The 23,032-nt window shown below is 35.2% G+C and overlaps 1 protein-coding gene across 1 annotated transcript in view; it reads left to right on the plus strand.

Moving 5' to 3' along the window:
* LOC149078585 (dynein axonemal heavy chain 8-like) overlaps nucleotides 1–23,032 on the plus strand; it is a 294,865-nt gene that overhangs the window by 118,805 nt on the left and 153,028 nt on the right. The window contains exons 39-44 of the mRNA XM_089241134.1: nucleotides 1,556–1,734; nucleotides 15,019–15,206; nucleotides 15,522–15,608; nucleotides 18,220–18,327; nucleotides 18,908–19,042; nucleotides 20,253–20,414. Of these exons, the coding sequence (XP_089097260.1) occupies nucleotides 1,556–1,734; nucleotides 15,019–15,206; nucleotides 15,522–15,608; nucleotides 18,220–18,327; nucleotides 18,908–19,042; nucleotides 20,253–20,414 (859 nt within the window). The remainder of the gene's footprint in view (nucleotides 1–1,555; nucleotides 1,735–15,018; nucleotides 15,207–15,521; nucleotides 15,609–18,219; nucleotides 18,328–18,907; nucleotides 19,043–20,252; nucleotides 20,415–23,032) is intronic.

A 23,032-nucleotide genomic window follows, 5' to 3' on the forward strand; every position in this document is an offset into this window, starting at 1 on the left:
GACCAAACCTATATTTAATATGGCAGGCCTCCAGAGATGCTAACAATAAAGATAATATTTTGGAGGTTGAAGGCCATTGTTGCTGAATGTTCCATATGTATGGAATTAAAGTCTGCGCTTGCATTCATGTAAGTCGATAAATTTTCAGGAGTTCAGCCCTCTCACAAAGTTTATTAGAAATGGGAGGGGGGGGGGCAACTGATGTAAGTAAAATGAAATTCCATTGATATATATATACATAGCCTGCATTGTAATTATGGGATTTAAGATTCACAAATAAAAACATTTTTTTTGTTTAAAAAAAAGTGACATTTTGATAAAAACAAGGCAGTGAATCATACTGGGAAATGAAATGTGTTGTCTGCAGTTAAAATTCTGAGAGTGACATGCACGTTGAAAATAGTCTTAATTGTGAGACAGCTTGAAAAAAGGTTGGCCATCCCTGGCATATTGTATGGGACCTGAATGTTTGTCACAATTTATCAATTTATGATTATGATATATCTATTTATTTTATAGTTTTATCTATTGATGATGTTATAGTTTTTGACATTGTTGCCTGTTTTAGGGAATTGTCGAAATAATTCAAGTTTCAAAATAAAGGAACCATGATAAGTCCATCTTTATGGAAACACTTTGATATCTTGCTAAAGATCCACAAGGTGAATCTGGTCACGTAATGCATGCAACCAGAGAACCATTATTTAAAATTGAGCAGCAACTGTACAATGTTCTCCATGCACAGCACCTCATCATGTGGATAGTTGTAATAATGCAGGATTGGCAAAAAGTCCCAGACTTGGACTTATTTTTTTGAAAATTAATAAAAAATCGCCTGACATAAAAAAGGTGTACTTTGCACTAAAATACTTATCATGGCCTGGAGTTTTTTTTGATAAATAAAAAAGTTCACGTTTTCACATTCAAAATGATGCTGTATCGCGAAATACTCCACATAACACATAAAATTCAACACATACAGTGTGTAAATGTTGTTTTTCACGTTCATTGATACATAAAAGTACCACATTTCATTATGAGCATCTTTTATAGCTCAGTTTACATCTGAATAGGTGAAAGTCATAAATTATTAGTTATGCATTGTTTGCATTGTATTTTATGTAAAAACATCAAGTTTTTCATGATATAATGCCAATTGCAAGTGAAAATTTGAACTTTTTTAAATTTATTTAAAAAAACATTCTAGGGGCCATCGCAAGTGTTTTAGTGCAAACCGCACCATTTTATGTCAGTTTTTTTTATTAGGTTTTAAAATGTGTTCAGGATTTTTCACCCAACCTGTATGTTCAAGACTTTGCTGTTGGAATCAATTTTGAATTAGATTGTTTTTGTACTACATCATAAAACAAGTACAAATTTAAATTCCATGATGTTCTATGAATATGTATTAAATTGTCTTGAAATCTATGAACTAAATCAGTGCATATGAGGATTTGAACAAAAAAAATTAGTTTTCATTAGTTTTATTAACGTAATAACAGTCCTTTATTTAAAAAACATCAATTAAATTCAGTATAATTTTTTTATTTCTTAGATGTTATATTACACTTGCTCAAGCATTAGGCATGAGTATGGGAGGAGCTCCTGCAGGACCTGCTGGAACAGGCAAAACAGAAACAACGAAAGATATGGGCAAAGCTCTTGGAAAATATGTTGTTGTATTCAATTGTTCTGATCAGATGGACTTCAGAGGCTTAGGTAGAATCTACAAAGGTTAGTGCCACCTTGTTTCACCAAAAAATTGTACATTTCAATTCTTTTTTCTTTTTTTTTGCTTATTGTGCACAAAAAAGCAGTTAATAACTTAATAATGAGTTATTTACATTTTCCCAAGACACCTGTGCAACCTATCCAGAGAATTCTTTAATGTTTGTAGGCATCTACACCCAAATCAGGATTCAAATACAGGCCTGCACAACCAAAGACTAGCATATGCTAACCACTTGACTGCCAGGCATCAATCTTTGGAAAGATGCAGTTAGATAATAAATCGGGGGGAAGCTTACAACAGAACATGTTGATTTTTTTTAAGAATAATAAAAAATAGCAGAACCCTATTTTAATTATTTTACCAGCTGATAGAAATTATAATATAATTAAAGCTTTGTCCATGACATTCATTCTGTTGGCATGCATCTGCTAAAAATAACTATTGTAGGTAGTTTAAAAATAAAATGTTTGAGTTTTTCCCTTTAAAATTCTGTTCCATAGAAATAATATAACCGTTTCAGGTATGCTGTTTTTCCTCTGCATATACATACCTGATAGACTACTCACAATGTCACCTTAATGATTAAAAACCTATAGCTTAAGTCAGTGTAGGCTGTTAGATGGGTTAGTTCTTTATGTACAGGATGTTTGTGAAATGATAAGAAAAAAATTTGAGGGGTGATAGTAGACAACCATCAAATCAAACAATATTTATAATAGGACTAATAACTGCAATCCTCTGAGAAAATACAAAAACCACATGTCCCTCTCTGTGGCAGGGCAAAAATAGTGTCGGAAATACTTGTGCTTGTTGGACGTGTTTCTAGGTTTCACTTTTCTGAGTGGGTTGTGACCAGAAGCAGATTAACATCAGTTGAGGGTGTGTGCAGAAGAAAATACCCCTTAGAAAAACTAAAGTTGGGGTTTTTGAGGCCCCTTCAGAAGTTGGGAACCCGCTGCGCCGACAGTCAAATCTGCCTCTGATTGCTATCATAAGTTTTGTTGTAAATATGGTTCATCTTAATAGGTACTACCAGCCCCTCTAATTTTTTTAAAAAGTTTGTGAACACTATTTGTATATATAAAATATTTCTTTGTCTATATGTTTACTACAGTGCAGTGGAATCTCAATAACTCAACACTTGGATAACTCAACTATCCAGATAACTTGACATCTATCATTCCCTTGATTAGCACAATACTAATTTCCTTTCAATGTAAGGAAAACTCTAACTGTGCATGTTTGGCTTAACTCCACTTTAGTCAACTACAATTTTTCTTCCTTCACCACAACTGGTTTTTACAATTACCCATAGGTTACATGATCTAAGAATTTTTCGACATTGTGGGTATTTCAACAATCTATTGTTTAGTCCTCTATGATGTGCCCCTTTTATTCGTTGGGGACTGTATATATGAAGAATGAATGTTTGAAACCTCTGATGGCCAGCTTATCATTTTGGTGGCATTTTCAGTGAAGGTCTTTCATTCAAAATTATTTTCACTGTCAAAAAAGTGAGTATTGTCAACATCAAATAGGAATGAAAATTGTATCTATTGGGAATTTTGTTAGTTAGTTAGTGTGTGTGTGTTTGTTTGGTTGATTGGTTTTTTATGTTGCTTGTTTTATAATTTCTTGGAAAGGGGGTAAAAAAGTGCTAAAGCCTGGTTAGATGCTGAATATGTCATTTAGTTTTTAGTTTTCATCATGAGTATCGGCAGCCATGAATGCAGTGGCTCCACGCAAACGTCATACTCTAACTTAGAATCAAAAATTGAAATTTTGAAAAAAAGCTAGAATCGGGTAAATCTCAGAGTGAACTCACCAAAGAGTATGGAGTGGCACTCAATACTATTTTAACATTTGCTAAAAATAAATAAAGAATTTTTTCAGCATTTGAATCTTCTTATGAACCAAGTAGAAAACGCAAAAGTAAGAAAATCAGGCTTCACCAATACAGCAGAAGCAACTCTTTTGTGGTTCAAATCTGCTCGATCTCACTCAATTCCATTATTAGGACCAATAATTCTAGACAAAGCAAAGGATTTCACAAAAAGTCTTAAGGTGATTTCACTGCAAGCAGTGGATGATTGATCCGATTCAAAGAGCGCTATGGCATTGTTTTTAGGAAAGTTTGTGGAGAGAGTATATCTGCATCTCAAGAAACTGTTGAACATTAGGAAAATGATATTCTCAAACCAATGATGGAAGGTTATAAAGATGCAGATGTGTTTAATTGTGGTGAGATTGATTTATTTTTATGCCTTTTGCCTAACCAAACTATTGCCTTCAAAAGAGAAAAGTGTGAAGCAGGTAAAAAATACAAAAATCGTTTGACAGTTCTTTTGCAGCAAACTCAGATGGTTCTGTAAAATTGAAACCGTTAGTTATCGGGAAATCAAAAAACCTGCAGTGCTTTAAAAATGATGCAACTCTTCCTGTGGATTAGAGATGTTAGATAAGAATATTCTCCTGGATGTAAAAATTGTAGAATAATCGAGAATATTCATTTTTCTTTTAAATAATTTACATTTTTTACTAATTTTGTTTATATTGTGAAATATAAATCAGTTTTCATTGTCTGAAACATTTACAACAAAACAATTTTCGGTGTAATTACCCCCAATGACAACTTTTAGTTCGAGAATATTCTCAGAATATTCTCCAGGTAATGATGAGAGGTTTTAAAAGTTTGGTTATAAACATTTTAGAAACCTTTAGATTAAGACCTTAAAATATTTTAAAATTAGATTAAATTTTCAGAAATAAGTTCAAAACAAAAGAAATTAGATCAAAGTTGATTGATAAAGGAAGCTATTCTTATATAATCACCTTCATTCTAAGATACAGAACTGTTGTTTTCTTCAGTGCACATACACTTAAATTCTGTATCACTCACGTTTCTTTAAAAAGTTGTGAAATTCAGCCCTGTTGGTTTAATTTTCTTGCTTTCAAACTTTAATATTGTGGTCTACAAACTTCAATATATAGTCCGCCGACCACGAGATGAATTTTCGCTGCGTCATGTCACGTCACGTCGGATGATTTTATTCAATTTTTTTTTTGGTAAAACGATTGCACATTGAGAAAAGTTCATCAGTGACTGAGCTTTCATGATTGGCATGTCCTTCTAGGATAAAATATAATCGTTTGACGTGACATGACGTGCCGTAGCCAAATCTCATCTCGTGGTAGGAGGACTATACTTATCTTCTTGACGGGAAGACAGACGGGGAAAGAGAATATTCTCTCAAAGGACTACTATTATAATTTAAGAGAGAATATTCTTATCAAAAATAATAATTATTCTCAAGTTATTTATTGAGATTATTTATTATAATACATGTTATTACATATATTCTTGATAATACTCTCTCCATAGTCCTTCCATAGAATATTCTCAAGGATATTATATGTAACTATATTATAAATAACAGGAGAGTATTATCATCAAGAACTTATAAGAATATTCTCAAGTTATTTATAATAGTAGTCCTACCAGAGCGATTATTCCTCCCGAAAGATTATTCGCGAGAATTTTACATCTCTACTGTGAACTATGATTTCAACAAAAAGACATGGATGGCATCAGAGATTTTCGAGCAATGGTTGAGGAAGCTAGATAGAAAATTTTCAAGTGAGAGATGATGGACGTTTTGTTTATTTTTTTTTTAAATTATTATTTATCTATTTATTTTATTTATTTTTGGAAGTTATATTTATTTTGGATAATTGCACTATCCATTCAAAAATAACGGACCTTTCAGCAATCAAATTATGCTTTTTACCACCTAATTTAACAGCACTTTCACAACCAATGAATTAAGGAATTATCCTGAGTATGAAAACTTTTTGCAGAACATTGCAAACCAAAAAAAAATTGCGAATTTTTGGATGTTGGAATGGAAGCAGAAATTTCTGTTTTAGATGCCATTGAAATGATTGATTCTGCATGGAAGTCAGTCACGGGTGCCATGATTCTGAACAGGGGTATCCGTCATGTTGGTTTTAGTTCTGAGTCTTTGGAAACCGATAATTCCTCCGAGGATTCCTCTCAGATTATGTGTAGAGAAAGCATAAATAGAGCTACAGATGGTTCTATTGAGAATGAATTTGCGAACATTGACTCTGATTTGGTAACTTCAGGACTTTTCGAAGAAGACAATATTCTAGAACAGGGTTTGTACATCCTTAAAAACTCCTTAAAAAATCATAACTTTTCATTTTCCTCTGGAAGGGCCCTTATAACTCCTTACTTTTTGCAGCCACTCCTGAAAAAGTCCTTATTTTTTTTCTCTGAAGGAATGATCTTTCTGAAAATAGGCATTCCCCATGGTGATGAATAGCCTAGAAAAATAAGAGGAAGCTTCCCCGAGTATAAAGAGGGAGAAAAGAGAGAAACCCTCCCTTTTGTAATAGGAAATATGAAAGCAGGGATGGGATTGGAAAACCAAATGTTGTGCATACCTGCCAATCATTACGATTTTGTCATATTTAGTATGATTTTAGCAAATTAATACGATTATACGTTTCTGCTTCTAAGAATATGATTTTTTAACGAATCACTTAATATTGACGTTTTCCTGCCTATTTTGCAAACTGGTCAGCATTAGAAATTGATGAACTGTTGAACGACATCACTCCGCAGAACCAGTAGCCGAAAATTCCCCCACGCCGAGCGGTGAGAAAGAGTTGAACACTGCTGAGAGTTTTTTTACTGGTGCAGCTTATGTGGCAAAACAATGTCTCGAGTTGCCTATATTGCGCATTATACTGAGTGGCACCTCAATCCTTTAGTATCCGTTTGATGGATCAATATTTTTCGGAAATTTGCATGCCATCCTAACCCTTTATGCTTTCATGAATTATACTGCATTTTATTTTTTTTAATCCAGGCAGAATTTTCTAAATGAACTTGTGCCAAAAATTGAGTTCATAATTCACACATTTTTGATAGAGGTACAATAATAGACAATTATTTTCCGATATTTGAGTATCGTCAATTTTTTCGTGTCTGAAATTTATAAACTTACTTCTTGGGTTACTTTGGATTTTTGACAAAAAAATAATATTGCTCTTGATATAGTTCTATTAATATTGATCATTCAGGTGTCTAGAATGTCTAATTTTGAAGTATGAATATCAGTTGATTTTAAATCCTTTAGCATCCATCTAATTTTGGAATTAGAATTTTTGTTTTCATGTGATCGGGGGGCTGTGTACCAGTGAACAAAATAATATTTCATTTTAGATAACTAAGACAGCTTTTTCCTGACTGTGTAGGAAGTGACGTATCACATCTAGAGTTTTTAGTGCATCATGGAGAGATGGTGCACAGATACTTCTTCATCTGAACTTACTGATTCTATTTTTCGAAACATGAAGCACTTGCTTTGGGTGATTGATTTTAGAATATTGAATTCTGCTAAAAGTCCTGAAGTTAGAAGATCAGAGTCAATACTCACAAATTCATCGTCGATATAATCACCCATAGTGCTATTTATGCTTTCTTCACACTTAATCTGGGAGGAATCTTCAGGAGAAATAATATTTTTATTTTAATTAATTAATTTTCTTTGGAGAAATAATCGTTCTCCAAAGACTCAGAACAAAAACCAACATGACGGAAGCAGTTCCGAATTGTGGCACTCGTGCCTGAGTCCCATGCAGAATCAATCATTTCAATTGCATCTAAAACAGAAATTTTTGCGTCCATTCTAACATCCACAAATTTTTGTCTGTAATTTTCTGTAAAAATTTTTCATACTTAGGATAATTCCTAATTTCTTCGATTGAGATTTTTTTGCGAAATCTTTTGCTTTCCTTGAATTATTGGTCCTGATAATGGGATTGAGTGAGATCGTGGGATTTAAACCCCAAAAGAGTTGCTTCCTCTACATCACTGAATTCTGATTTCTTATGCGTTTGCTGTTTGGTTCATAAGGTTCAAATGCTGAAAAAAAAAAAAAAAAAATTTCCCTAATTTTCAGCAAATGTTAAAATGGGTTCCATTCAACTCCATATTCTTCAGCGAGTTTACTCTGAGTTTTCCTGATTCTAGTTTTTTGAAAATTTCAGTTTTTGATTTTAAAGTATGAAGTTCGCGTGGAGCCATTGCATTCACAGCCGTTGATACTCACAATGATAACCAAATGGCATATTCAGCATCTATATAACCAGGTTTTGGCTATTTTTCTTTTACTCCTTTTCCAAGAAATCGTAAAACTGAGTTCCGCCAAAAGCACTCTCTGCAACAGACAATATCAGAACTTACAATAGATAAGATAGGGTCTGGGCAATATGGCGGCTAACGATGAAGACGCCAGTTTTCATGCCTCTTGTAAACAGTTGTTTCAGACGATTGAAAACGCATTGTTATCGAAGTGTAATATGAATAATCAAACAAGGGAAGATGGAAGGAATGCTTTAAGTGAGTTGAAAAGCTTGATTACCATTAATTTTGAGCGATTAAAGTCTGCTAATTTTCGCAAGGCTTGTGAAGAGTCCCTTCTCAAGGCCGTTGAGAGTCGTACCTACGCTCAGGTGTGCACTGTGCCGCCATCTATCGCGCCTTTAGAAAAACAAGACCAACGATCGTCACAAACATGCGATTTATTTGTCAGTTCAATTGAGGGCCAGAAATGCTCTTCGGACGAGGTCAAAAAACTTATCAAAGACCAAATAAATCCGAGAGAGATGGGGATTGGAATCCAAGGACTGAGAAAAATTCAAAATGATAAAGTTGTGATTAAATGTGTTTCCGAAAATGACAGAAATAAGCTCCGCGAGGCCTTGACGAAAAGATGTTCCAACTTGGTCTCAGAAATACCGAGGGGCAGACAACCATCGATCTTGGTCAAGTATGTGCCGAATTCTGTCAGTGATGAAGAGCTAGTCCAAGTAATGTTTGACCAAAATCCGGAAATATGTTCCTCTGACAGTGACAGCAAAGAATCGAGGTTCAGATTTGTGTTGGGGAAAAAGTTCAATGACTCGAGACATGTTGTTGTCAATGTTCCTGCGGCAGTCCGAAAGCGATGCATACTACAAAAATGTCTTAGATTTGATTGGTCGATGTGCACTGTTGAGGACTTTGTTGTGATGAATAGATGCTTCAAGTGTTTGGGTTACAATCATAAATCTAGTGAATGTAGAGGTGTTCTTACATGTTTTAGCTGTGCTGGTCAACACAAAAGTGTTGATTGTGATAAGAAAAATAAAAATGTTTGTGCCAACTGCATTCGTTTTAACGCAAAAACCAAAAATCCATCCAAGTGTGTGGATGTAAATCATAAACCATATGACAGCTGCTGTCCGACTGACAATTTTATGAGAAATCTTACCCTTTCTCGAATCCATTATGAATAATAATTTGAATTCAGGATCTTGTCTGCGAGTTGTACAAATTAATTTGCATAAATGTAAGAGAGCTACGCAGCAACTTATTTTAAACATGGAATCTGATGACATTGATATAGCTCTTATTCAAGAGCCGCATTTTTTCGCAGGCAGTCTTCCGGGGTTTCTTCCCTCTTACACAGTTCATTTTCATCGGTCAGCGGATGTGGTGAAGGCAGCCATCGTCATCCGATCTAAGAAAATATTTTCTTTTCTGGATGTTCGTAACACTGACTTCAACATGGTTACTGTACATATTTCAGTTGAAGGCATAGATTTCTCTCTTCTTTCTTATTATTTTGAACCAGCTAAAAACATTGATTCGGATCTCGGTAAACTCTCTTCAACTCTCTCGAACATAAATGTTTCTCGACTTATTTGGGGGATGGATGCCAACAGTAAATCAGATCTGTGGCATAGCTCTAATACTGATTCTCGAGGACTCAAACTCACAAACTTCTTTTGCACATGGCATCTTGTTGTTGTAAATGAGGACTTTGGCCCAACTTTTGTTGGTAATCAAGGAAGCAGTTACATCGATGTCACTGTTGTCGGTCAAGAAATTCTTAGACAAATCATAAATTGGAACATTCCAGATATTGATTCAATGTCTGATCACAGAATGATTGCTTTTAAAATACTTCTCTCAAATAGAAGAAATCCGCTACCTCCTTTGATGACGAAACTCTTTGACACCAGGAGAGCAAAGTGGAGCCGTTTCAAAACCTTTTGTTCACATTTTGAAAAGGATTTCGTTCGAAGTCTACAAGAATGTTCTGATCCTGAACTGTTGGAGGTTCTAGTCGAGAGACTACAAGACTTAATCATCAGTGCAGCAAATGATTCTATCCCGTTTAAGAGAATAAGAGAACACATTGTTCCTTGGTGGACAGCTGAAATTTCTTGCCTGAGAAAGCAGCTTAATGCCATTAGACGAAGATTCCAAAGAGAGAAATCTCTGCTTATTAAAGATATCTACAAGAGAAAATACCTTGAAACCAGATATATTTATAACCTCAAATTAAAGGAAGCAAAACTAACCTCCTGGAAGAGATTTCTTTCTGATATTGACACTCATAATGTTTGGAGAAAAATTTACAAATCAGTCAAAAACAACTTTTCGAGGACCGTTGAAATATCTGGTATTGAAATTTCTCCGGGAGTCTTCACGGCAACGTATGGACAGTCCATCAGCGCAATCATTGATAAGTCTTTTCCTCCAGACGAGAGAAATGATGATGATGATACTCACAGAGCCATCCGGTCCGATGCTGCACTTCCATTCGAAACAGCTGATGATGTGCCTTTTACGCTTGATGAGGTGAACGGTGTTGTTAAGAAATTGAAACTGGGGAAGTCTCCGGGTCCTGATGGAATTGACAATGACATTATTAAGCATTTCCACCAATCTTTCCCGACGCTATTGCATCTCTTATTCAACAAATGCTTACAACTCGGCGTATTTCCTCTGTCGTGGAAAAGAGCAAGGGTAGTACCTATACCGAAAAACAGAACATCTAAAACTGAAATCAATAATATCAGATGCATCAGTCTTTTGTCTTGCCTGGGCAAATGCCTGGAGAAATTATTCACTGTGCGTCTGAGATGGCATTTCTCGAAGACGGGTCAACTGAGTGATGACCAGTTTGGATTCACTCCTCAGCGCTCAACGGAGGACGCCGCTGCGCGTTTGTGTGATGTCGTAAAGAAGGGAAAGATGAAAAAGATGTATACAATTTTATGTTTCTTAGACTTCAAGGGAGCTTTTGATAACGCTTGGTGGCCTGGGATCTTGCACCTGCTTAGGAAAGGTGGAACTCCAAAGAACATTTACTTGCTGGTCAAAAGTTTCTTGAAAAATCGTTCAGCAGAAATTTCTCTAGGCAATGCTTCTCGAGTCTTTTACCCGGAAAAAGGATGTCCGCAGGGATCGGTATCTGGACCCCTTCTGTGGAACCTAATAATAAATGACCTCCTGCGTGTTCTTTCAAGTCACGAATACTGCTCAAAGATTGCTTTTGCTGATGATCTGCTTTTGATTGTTCAACGGAAGAAGTTTACTGATGCTTGCGGAACGTCTCAGGTAATTCTCGATCTGGTTACTTCTTGGGCCAAATCTTACAAGATGGAATTCAATCCTGAAAAAAGTAAAGTTATGATGGTGCATAAAAAATGTCCGGATGGAGGTGGAGTCAATGTAACTCTGGATGGCGTGGCAGTTGAAGAAATGAAATATCTAGGAATCATTGTCAACAAAAAATTCCAGTGGAAAAAACACATCACATACCTCTCTAGGAAATGTGAAAGTGTTTTGAATGGCCTTTTGAGAGTATCTCAGAATACATTTGGATTGAAATCTGATGTCTTGTGTTTAATATACAATCAGGCCATCGTTCCTATTTTTACATATGCTTCCAGAGTTTGGGGTGATTCCCTGAAAAAGAAAATAAATCGTAAGAATATTCTGAAAGTTCAGCGGAGATTTCTTTTGAGAATTGTTAGAGGATATCGTTCAGTTAGCTACGAGGCACTATTTGCTATTTCTGGGCAAACACCTATTGACATCCTTATCCTCTACAATAACGAGGCCAAGAACATATTTTCAAGAAATTGTGATGACAATTCCCTTTCGGGTATAGTACCTTTTTCATCTCTTCCGCACCCAGCGACACGAGCTGCTATCGCACTTGTAAATTACAATGAAGAGTCTTTTCCTAAGTACGATCTCATCTGTTACACTGATGGCAGTAAAATTGATGGCAAAGTGGGTCTCGCTTACGTTGCTTATAAGCAAGAGAATGAGCTCCTGTTTCGCCAATTCAGATTAGAAAATAACTGTTCTGTTTTTCAAGCCGAGCTCCTCTGCTTGAATCTTGCCACCAAGTGGATTTCATTTTGTGTTGGAAACGATAATAATAGCGCGCTGATATGTTCAGATTCTCTCTCTTCTTTGCAAAGTCTACAAGATATAAATTCTACAGAAAAACTTGTGGTGGAGACACAATGTCTTATAAATGATCTTAAAAAGAAAAAATATATAATCGATTTCACACATGTTCGAAGTCACTGTGGCATCACTGGGAATGAGAGGGCAGATGATCTCGCACGGTCTGCTACACTTCTTAATGTCATAGAAAATGTGAAAGTCCCAAAAAAAATCTCACTATAAATATGTGTATCGACACAAATCAATCCATCAGTGGAACACAGAGTATGTCAGTTCCAAAAATGCCAGGCCGGTAAAGAAATTCTTCCCTTCGATTCCGGCGAGAAGGAAGTGTTACCATTTCTCCACAAATTTCCATCTGACCCAATTTATTACTGGGCATGGGAATTTTCAAAGTTATCTCGCGAGAATGAAACTTGCCAGTAGTTCGCTGTGTATATGTGGAACCAATGAAGAAGATCCTATGCATCTTCTTCTGTCGTGCAAAAATCTAACGAAGGAGAGGGTTCATTTCAGAAAAGAACTTAAGAAACTGTCTATTTCTTGGCCGCCTGCATTGTCCGATTTGGTCAAATCAAAGGAAGTCCTTCGCATTCTAAAAATATATGTACAAAATATCTTTGCGAAAAAATAATTGGTTTCTATTTTATTTTTTGTATATACAATGTGTACATTCTCATTTTCCTTGCAAGTGCTGTTTTCGATTCTTGAATAATTAATCAAAATTTCCATTTAAGTACTAATTATTATTATTATTATTGTTATTATTATTATTATTTATTTTTTTTTTTTCTCACTATCTTTGTATGTATGTATTGGTGTGTGTATATATATGTGTATGTGTGGATATATATATATACTTATGTGTGGTCGTATATTTTTCTATTCATGTGTGTGTATTGAATTTTTTTTTTTTTTTTTCATTGCATTGATACCATATGGCATTCACTGGTGCAATATTGCGCTTTGAAGTGCATTCGTATATTGTTATTGTACATACTGATCTGATTTTTCCTTTCTTTTGTATTACGCTGTATTGCAAATTTTGAGTTTCTTGAACCGTATATGTTTGTTGTTGTTACTTACGTTTGTAAGCCTCGTGGCATACTCGGTGGAACACGGGGAGTTGTTTCTGAAGGACCCAAATAAAAAAAAAATAAAAAAATAGATAAGATCACACCACATTTTCCGGATCATCCACACTTCTTTTGACCATGATAAGAATGAAAGACCTGTCCTGGAAACACCACTAAAATGATAGGCCAGCCAAGAGGCTTCAAGCATTCATCTTCACATGCACACCCCCCCCCCCTTCCACCCATAGCACAAAAAAGGGACCCATCATATAGAACAAAGAAACAAAAGGTTATTGAAGTACAGATGGACAATGTTAAAAAATTCTTAGAATGGTAAAATACGGGCAATTGGAAAAACCAGTTGTAATAAAGGGACAAAAGTCGTAGTCGATTTGAGCAGAGTTAAGCCAAACATGTGTTGAGTTAGAGTTTCCCCTTCATTGAAATTAGTATTGGGACAACCAAGGGAATAATAGATGTCGAGTTATCCACGTGTGGAGTCACAGAGAGTCTACTGTATATACCAAATGAGCATCATTCAACTTCATGTCCTGTTTCAAGCCTGTTCATGGGCAGAAATACGGGGGCATTGCACCTCTCCCTCCCCTCAGCACAAAGACAGAGCTGACTGATCTAATGTATATGGGCATATTATGAACTGACATCATAATAATCATGGCCCCCCTCCTCCCCCAGCAATCATCATCGTGTTCCTCTAGACTTTAAAGTTTACCTCCACCTGTGAGCCTGTTTTAAAACTCAAATCGATGTGGCTAGAAAATACAAAATTTTGTAGTTGCAAAATATTTTGTGTTTTCTTTTCTTTTTTTTTGTCTTTATTATGAAGGGTCTGTATTTGAATCGTCAAATTGGAGCATAAAACTAAGGGAATGTCTTCATGGATTAATTTCTTGGAAATTACAATTATGACATAACTTATAACCGTAGATATAGATCTTCTTATTTTACACCCCTTAACACTAAAACACCACACAAAATTTTCCATTTTTGGTAAATCTTGGAAATGTAACACAAATGAAGTCTGAGGCCTAGCAAATTTATGACTTTTCATCAATGTTAGAGGTCTCTCCTCATGTCTTTTTTCGAAAATTTTAGATATTTCTTAATCCTACAAAGTTTCAAAAAGGCATTGTAGGGGGTAAGAAAAATTGTAGGTGCTTCAGTCAGTGCCATCTTAACATACATGAACTCACCCAGACACGGCCCTGGGGTCTCGAGATGAGAGAGGCCTCACAAAAATTAGAACTGGTTGAAAATTTGCCTGGTAGGATCTCGAAAAATCTCTTGGCTCATGGGTCTATGAGGCTCTTAAGATGGCCTTGGCTTCAGTGATAAAAAAAATTTCAATTGATTATTTCAAAAAAAGAAAAACATTTTCTTTTGTCTTCTGATATAAAAATTTTATCTAGGCCAGTGAGGACAGCATGCTTCCAAGGATTCAATTATGTTTAGGTTTTGTGTGATGAATATATTGTGATGTAATTATTTCTTTTTTTAAATATTAACCAGTCATCTGGCTATGATAGCATAGGACGGCATGCCGATTTTCGGTTATTATTATTATTATTTCAAATTCTTAAAATTAGCAATTACTTCAATTTTTATTTATTATTATTATTATTTTTTTGTTTATGATTTGAAAACATGATGAAGTCAGTTTCGATGTGTCCATAAAAAATTTTAATCAGTAAAATATATTTTATTAGCTTTAAACTTTCAAAAAATTAGAAATTAACTAGCTAGGTGACTGGTTAAGATTATTCAAGAGTGTTAGAAAAACTTACGTGCAAGAATTGATATGAGTATTTCATAAATGTATTCATAGATCCATATTCCTTGAATAGGTCTTGCTCAGTCTGGATCATGGGGTTGTTTCGATGAGTTTAACAGAATAGAGCTTCCAGTGTTGTCAGTTGCTGCCCAACAGATCAATATTGTGTTGTCAGCTCGGAAAGATAAAAAAACTGAATTCATTTTTAGTGATGGAGACATTTTAGGATTGAATCCAGAATTTGGCCTTTTCATTACAATGGTAAATGATGATTTTTTCTGGGGGATTGTGTAAAACTGAGTACCAGGTTAAAAAACTAAGATTTTTTCTTAGAGAAATGTGTATTAGGCCAGTATTACACTATAAAAGTTTAATAAAATTCCTTTTATAAAACTTGAAAAATTCAACCAATAAGATTATTGGTTGCCTTTGCTCGAATGTAACCTATGAGCTTTATTGGTTGGATTTTTTTGAGTTTTATAAAAGGGATTCTATCAAATTTTTATAGTGTAATACCAGCCTTAAAAATATGGAGCATGCAGAAGACCAAATTTTTCTGGTATTTGTGTTTTCTAGAATCCTGGCTATGCTGGACGGCAGGAACTTCCAGAAAACCTAAAAGTTATGTTTCGTAGTGTAGCTATGATGGTTCCTGACAGACAGGTGAAGGGATTTTGTTTTCTTTCTGCATTTCAAATTTTTCAAACATATAATTATATTTGTATTCATGAAAATGTTGTCTAGTGACTTGAATCTGTATACCTATCTTACACAAATTACCATTTCTTATAATGTTTACACCATTTGTATAAAAACTTATCAGATTCTATTGCTGGTAGTGGTTGCATGTACTGAAAGTTTATGACTAAAAACTATATCATATGGCATTCTGTGATTAGTTATTGCCATTCATTCCTCAAAATTTTTTGCTTTGTCACTTTCTTTAATATGAGCAGAGAAAGTGGCAATCAAATTTCATTTCAGAACAAAATTTTGCACAAAAAGTAGAAATATGCATGAAGGTAGCCTTTGAGAAGGATTGCATATCTCATACTGTGGTGTTTTTTTTTAGTGTTATTTGAGTGAAACAAGCACAATTCTGACAACAACAGGGCCAATACACATACACTCAGAATACACATTCTGGCATGCCCCAAAGCAGAATGTTTTGCATTGGTCTGCAACAAGCGGTAGAAGTGGAAATCAGTTGAGTGGAAATGTTCTGTAGTAAAAATCCCCACAATAGTGTTTTCTATACTTTTCTTAAAATTCATCCAAATTGTTCTGCAGTAGCACTGATTGTTCTGTGATGTACTTTGCAGATTTTTGCACATTCTGCTTTGGGTCTGACATGTACCAATTCATTAGAAATTCCATAAGGCAGGGGGTTCTCAAAGACTTTTTCCACCTGCGGCTCCCCTTTCCCAAATCAACGCTTATCCACAGCTTCCCCAGAAACAGTTTAACAAAAAGTATCTTTGAAGCACCACCCCTGAAAAAGGTTGGAGGACACCAGAGCGCTGTGATGCACAGTTTGGGAACCCCTGATATAGGGGAATGTATACGATGTGCATATGTGGTTAAGTAGTTGTAGTATCAACATTTCCAAGAGGGCTAGAGGATAACCCAACATCAGGCATCAGATAGATATATTACCAAAAAAAATGAAAATGAATAAATGCCCTAGTAATTTCATTAAGCAGTCATTGAATCACTAGATGGATTGCTGAGACGCTGGTTGTCAATACTAGCTCATTATACATAATTAAAAGAAAAATCTGTGTCACACACATCAAGTGACAGTGATACCTCTTGATCATCAGACTTAGGCACCTACAGACTATTTTTGTTTCAAAATATTAGACTGGAAATGAAAATAGTCAAGATTTGGCTCTGTTCTGGACATACAAAACACTGTCATCAGACCTATGAACAATGTCCTGTAGAATAATATTTCCAGAGCATTTGATGAACTCTAAAAGTATTCCAAAATATGTGAGATTGTTGTCGAATGTATTAAGTCGCACCACTAATAACTATATGTTGTGATGTAACTCACGATATTTTATATATTGCATGGGCAATACCTCATGTCTACGACACGGCCGGAGATGTAAACGAACTAGTTTCGTAGCACGACATATTATATATTACTAGGAAATTATGAACAGGATATTGCAAAAATAATAATAACCTTTCCAATTAGAGACCTACAATTTAATCTTATTTATTCATTGAAAATTACTTCGACACTGTGAATTACACTAAACTCGATACAATTTACATTCAACATGGACACTCTCACTCCACCAAATTAAACACACAATAATTATATATATATATAGTTTGAATCACTCACCGTCATCTCAGGGCAAGGTTTCTTGCGTCCCCTACATTGAGGGATCTCAACCCGGGGTTAGGAGGGGAGAGTGAATAAATAAATGACTCTTCAAGCGCGACATGTTGGTCGTCCAACCTCCAACAATACTCTCTGGCAAAAGCCTCGTGTATTCCCAAACCAAGTTGGTGAAGACCTCTGCTATTGGTCAAAGGCAATCGCCTGATTTCTGTAAGGGGTTTTCATTGGCCCAGAGGCACAATGTCTGTCTGTAGAGTTGTGTTATGTAATACGTACTTATTCGGTGCTCAAGTGCGTCTTAGAAATACCTGGTGAGGGAAAGGAGAACACACGTGTTGCATCCCATGTATGTATGTATGATTTCTCTATGAGAAGGCGAGAGGGGGGGAGAGAGTGTGTGTAAAGTGCACTCGTGACAAGATCAGAGGAAAATTCTGTGTTGAAGACTGTCAGTGAATAGTTGGATTTTTAGAGTTTTTTAAAAACTCAAGTACAAAAACATTGCATTAATTTATAATTTTTGTTTAATAAATGTTTTCCCCTTATATTTTGTCAGTACTTATGATGCCAATGATACCATACACAATTATTTATATTTATTAACAGGATAATATAAAATTGGTATGTACAAAAAAAATGCTAGGTTATGCATACATACATGTTTTATCCATAAAATCATCATATTTTATAAAAAGACTTGAGCCATTTATGCCTTACTATAGCTCCTAAAGCTTGTTGTTTTCATAATGGAAATGAACTCGGATATCACTATTTATTTGGTGTTATTGAATATATAAATGAATAGTATATCAATTACAATTATGTGGTGATACATATTTTTTATGACATGACATATTTTTTAGATGACTTTTTACATATATAAAATGTTTGATATTTTCATTAATGGAAATGCAGATCATTATTCGTGTGAAACTTGCCAGCTGTGGTTTTCAAGATAATAATTCATTAGCAAGGAAGTTTTTTGTGCTTTACAAGTTGTGCGAAGAGCAGCTCACTAAACAGGTTGATATGTTTTTGCTATTTCAGTTTGACTTTTATTATTTCACTTTAGCATGATTTGGTCATTTCATACTAAATTAATAGTTATCAAATTTTCTATAATCCTCCAAATGTTTATTTTCCAACACTTGGTATATTTTCAATTCAGTTTTTTCTCTCATTTAAAAAAAAATACTCTGTTCTGATTATTCAGGGTGTGATATTTGTGTTTCCTGATTGTTACCACATAGCTGTATACTTAGATGTTATTAGTAACATATAATACTATAATTCTTTCAGTTCAAAAATGTATCCATATCAAATAGAAATCAGAAAATTTCATTTTTTTTATCATTGTGGCATTAAAATAAATTTTAAGATAACAAAATGGTGAATGTTTGCTTTTCATTTACTAGCTTGGGTAATATTTTATTTTTGTTTCTGAGAAAATGTTTTGAATCATTACTTTGTCTCCCTCGCCTGCAATATTTATTCATAGAAAACTTTTACTTCCAAACATTTCAAAGTGAAAAAAACTCATGCAGTATTGATAAAATTGTTTTGTTTCCCAGTATTTCCCTTTATTCTTCTGTCATTATTATAGGTGCACTATGATTTCGGTCTCAGGAATATCTTATCAGTTCTGAGGACTCTTGGTGCGCAAAAGAGGAAACGACCTGAGGAATCTGAACTTTCAATTGTTATGAGTGTTCTGAGTTCCATGAATGTTTCAAAATTGGTAATTATGCAAATCAATGTGCATGTTCGATATTCAGCCTTATTCAGCTGAATTAAAAATGCCAAAATCTGAGTTTCATTCATGTCAAAACTTATTTTGGTTACTTTTTTATTGTTTGATATTTGTTATAACTAAGAACTACATTCGTACTCAGATTTATTTGCCTGTTATGAATCGTGCCTTTGAGTTTGTATTTGTGTTTACATTCAATACGAATACAAGACCACAACGGGTAAAATGGCCAACGAGTTGGCTGAAAAAAGATACTCATAACAAATATGGATGTCATATGTTTCTAAAATACAGCAACATAATTGAAAATGCAATCATAGAAACTAAAGACTATATTTACATGATAAAATATAATACAATTCCCATAAAAAATAGTTACAGTTCTCTATCTGAAAATGGATAGCGAATGACACTTTATCTGTAATGTCAATAAATATTTTGGCCTATTTTTCTTTCAAAAGCTATATCTGCATATCTCTCACACTACAGGAGACAGTAGGGAGGAAAAGAAAAAAAGCAGAGATAAAAGAAAAACATCAAATTCTGTTTATAGGGTTAACAAAATATTGTGATGGTCAGAGAAGAAAGGGGGAGTTCTCTGAAGCATTTCTTTCAGCTACTCTAGTATGAGATATCTCACCTTTGTAAGGGAAGTGATCAATTGCCTTCTTAAAGATAATCAAAATATGAAAGTTAATGTAGATGGCTTTAATGTTTCATCAAAATGTTCTTTAATGTTTTATCAAAAATCACTATTTTTCAGCTTATGTACCACCTACTGATGATAGCACTTTTTCTCAAATGCATGTCTTTATTTATTGCGAGTCCAAGCAGCAATTAGAACTTCAGTCCAAGGGTCATTGGTCCATTTTCTTACTTATAAAACTTTTTTTACTTGCTAATTCTTCTCTTGAAACAATAATTAAGATTGACATCATAAACACCCGGGTCCCCGCGATGCGAGTCCGTCACTATGACCACTCGACCACCACAGCGCACACGGAGATTATAAAATGACATGATGTTGATTTTCAATTTGGGGGGGGGGGTAGTTGAGGGTTAAACGTTCATGTTTGAATGTCTCAATATATTGAGACAATAATTTTCTTTCTCTCACTTCTTTTTTTTTTGCTCCTTGAAATATTCTTCTTTACTTCTTTGAATACTTTCGGTAATGTTTATATTGTTTCAAATTCAGGTGGATGAAGATGAACCTCTCTTCAAGAGTCTGATAAATGATTTATTTCCTGGTACTTCAATTGAAAGTGTAGAGTATGAGACACTGCAAGATTCTATAGCTAAATTTGCTAAAGAAGCGAATTTGATCAATCATCCCCAATGGAATCTGAAACTGATACAGGTAATAAAAATACACATTTTTTTTTATTCTTTCTTGCTGGTTTTCTTTCAGGACAATAGTAAGAATTGAGAGGGAAAGAAATATTACAATATTTATTTGGTTGTAAGCAAACTTTGACCCTCTCATGTACATGAGCACTTAGAGGCAGGCTCCATTTAAACAATACATCAGACCAGAAAAAGAGTATATAAAATTTTTCATCAAATCATTACTCACAGGTAGGTTTTTTGCTCTCTGATTTAGTTGGTGTTTGCTCTCACTTCATTACTTGCTTTGCTAGATTTGCATGAACACACAATACATGCTGAAAAAATAATCATTGTTGAAACAACACACAATTTTCAAAAGTCTGAACTTTTTTTTATATTTTTTGTTTACATCTAAGAGTAACAAAATAATATACAGTTGATCAGTCAAATCGCTACATTTCGAGCTCAATTGCAAAATGGCTCGAAGTATGCACCCAGATCCAGGAGGACTGGTGCATTCCTATCCAAAAAATGAAGTTCATATTTAGTTTTAAATTTTCAAAATTATGACCAAATTTTAAGATTTTCTCACGAGTATGTCGTCAGTGTTCATGCAAAATGTCATATGTCAAAATTCTCAAAGCTTCTTCACATGTGTTTCCATGTTCTGTAAAAATGTCATATGTTTCTGACCAATAGAACACCAGCTATGACATTATTACAAACTGTCCTGTATACTCAAACCAGTCAGCAAATACTGCTGTTTTTTTCTCTCCTGAAAAGTACAGTTTTTGCATACAATATTTTGCATGAACACTGACAATGTAATATGTTTTTCATTAAATATTGTAATTTTTCTTTTCTAAAATGTAAAAGAATTCCTTTGTTTATTTATGAATGGTTAAGCTTCTCTGTATTGTATTAATTATGATAAAAAAATGAAGCTTTTGTGTGCATACATTGAAGACAAAGTATTTGCTGCCAAAAGCACATTCGTAGCAGATACTTTCAAGGTGGTAGAAAATGGGGAAAAACATATAGAAATTTAATTCCGAAATATAAGGAGTTCAAAACACATCTCAGTAGCATCAGAACACTAAATCAGAATGAAGATGAGGAAATAGGCAATTTGCAGCTTCCATCACCTGCAGAGAGCAAAGTAACTTCCAATACAATACTTACATGACACGAAAAATTCAGGAATCTGCCTAAAATATAGAAGGTAGATGACAGCACCACTAGAATATGAATAACTACACTCTTGTGCAAAATTAAGAGAATTTGCAATTTGTGTCTATTTTCACAAAAAGTACTGAACCAAATTAATAATGCCACCGGATGAGTATGCAAATATTCAATGTTGAATACTTAAGTGTACACATGCATGTGGGCGGAGCTGTGACCATGGAGGGAATGATAAGGGCTCGAGGCATTTTCCATGATTTGTGTGCTCATACTCGTCTGCGACATTCGCTGTGTTTCTTCTAGAGTTTGGAAATTTTATAAGCTATCGGGTAAAATGAGTAGCCACAAACGTATGAATGATCGAATGAGTTGGAGAATTGTCTGTAGATTTGAAGCAGGGTAATCACAAGTGCAGGTAGCTACAGAGCTTGATGTTACGCTAAGCGTCATCTGCAATTTACGGAAACAGTTTCAGGACACTGGATTCATATCGAGAAGACCTGGACAGGGTCGTTGATAAGCCACGACGACCAATGAGGAACTTTATTTGGCACTTTCAGTTCGGCGCCACAGGACTGCTACAGCATCACAGCTCTCACATGAGCTGCATGCTCATGCTCACGGTTTACTGTTGCCCAAAGGCTTGATGAGAGAGGGTTTTATGTCAGAAGATCCGCTGTTTGCGTCCTGCTAACTGCAGCATACAAGAGAGTGTTTTAGCATGGTGCAGACAACATCAGCCTTGGACCAGACTTCAGTGGAGCACCGTGCTTTTCACAGATAAGTCTAGATTTAGCCTGGACACTGATTCTTGACGTACACTCATTTGGAGACAGCCTGGTACCCAATAACATCCCTCCCACATTAGGGAAATGGACCACTATGGTGGTGGTGGTGGTGTCATGGTCTGGGCAGGCATCATGTTGGACTGCTGCACACCCCTCCATCTGTTTGGCAGAGGGTCCGTGACTGCTAGGAGGTCTTAGAGGAGATCTAAGAGGTATATTCGACTTTTCAGGAGTGCAGTTGGTCCTCTGTTCCTGTTCATGGATGACAACGCTCGTCCACATCGGGCTCACCTGGTCAATGATTATCTGGAAAGTGAGGATATTCGGTGGATGGATTGGCCAGCCATATCTTCTGACCTAAACCTTATAGAACATGTCTGGGATTCTGTTGAGAGGGCAATTGCATCTCACCATCCCCCTTCAAGAACCATCCTGGAACTGAAAACTGTGTTGCTGCAGGAGTGGGACCAATTGCCACAGGGACTCTTCAAGTGCCTCGTGTCCAGTATGGCGTCGCGCTGTGAGACGTGTCTGACTGTGAGAGGGGAACATACCCCATATTAAACTCATTTTCAGTTCGATCTCGCAAAGTGGATTTTGGACATTCCTGCAATGATGAGCTTTACTGACAATCATGCATGCGTACTATGACTTTTGTATAGTACATCTCTTTCTC

The sequence above is a fragment of the Pholcus phalangioides genome, unplaced genomic scaffold (assembly GCF_987345545.1).
Source record: "Pholcus phalangioides strain wild (caught in Gottingen) unplaced genomic scaffold, Ppha-v1.0 ptg000013l_1, whole genome shotgun sequence".
Classification (NCBI taxonomy): domain Eukaryota; kingdom Metazoa; phylum Arthropoda; class Arachnida; order Araneae; family Pholcidae; genus Pholcus; species Pholcus phalangioides.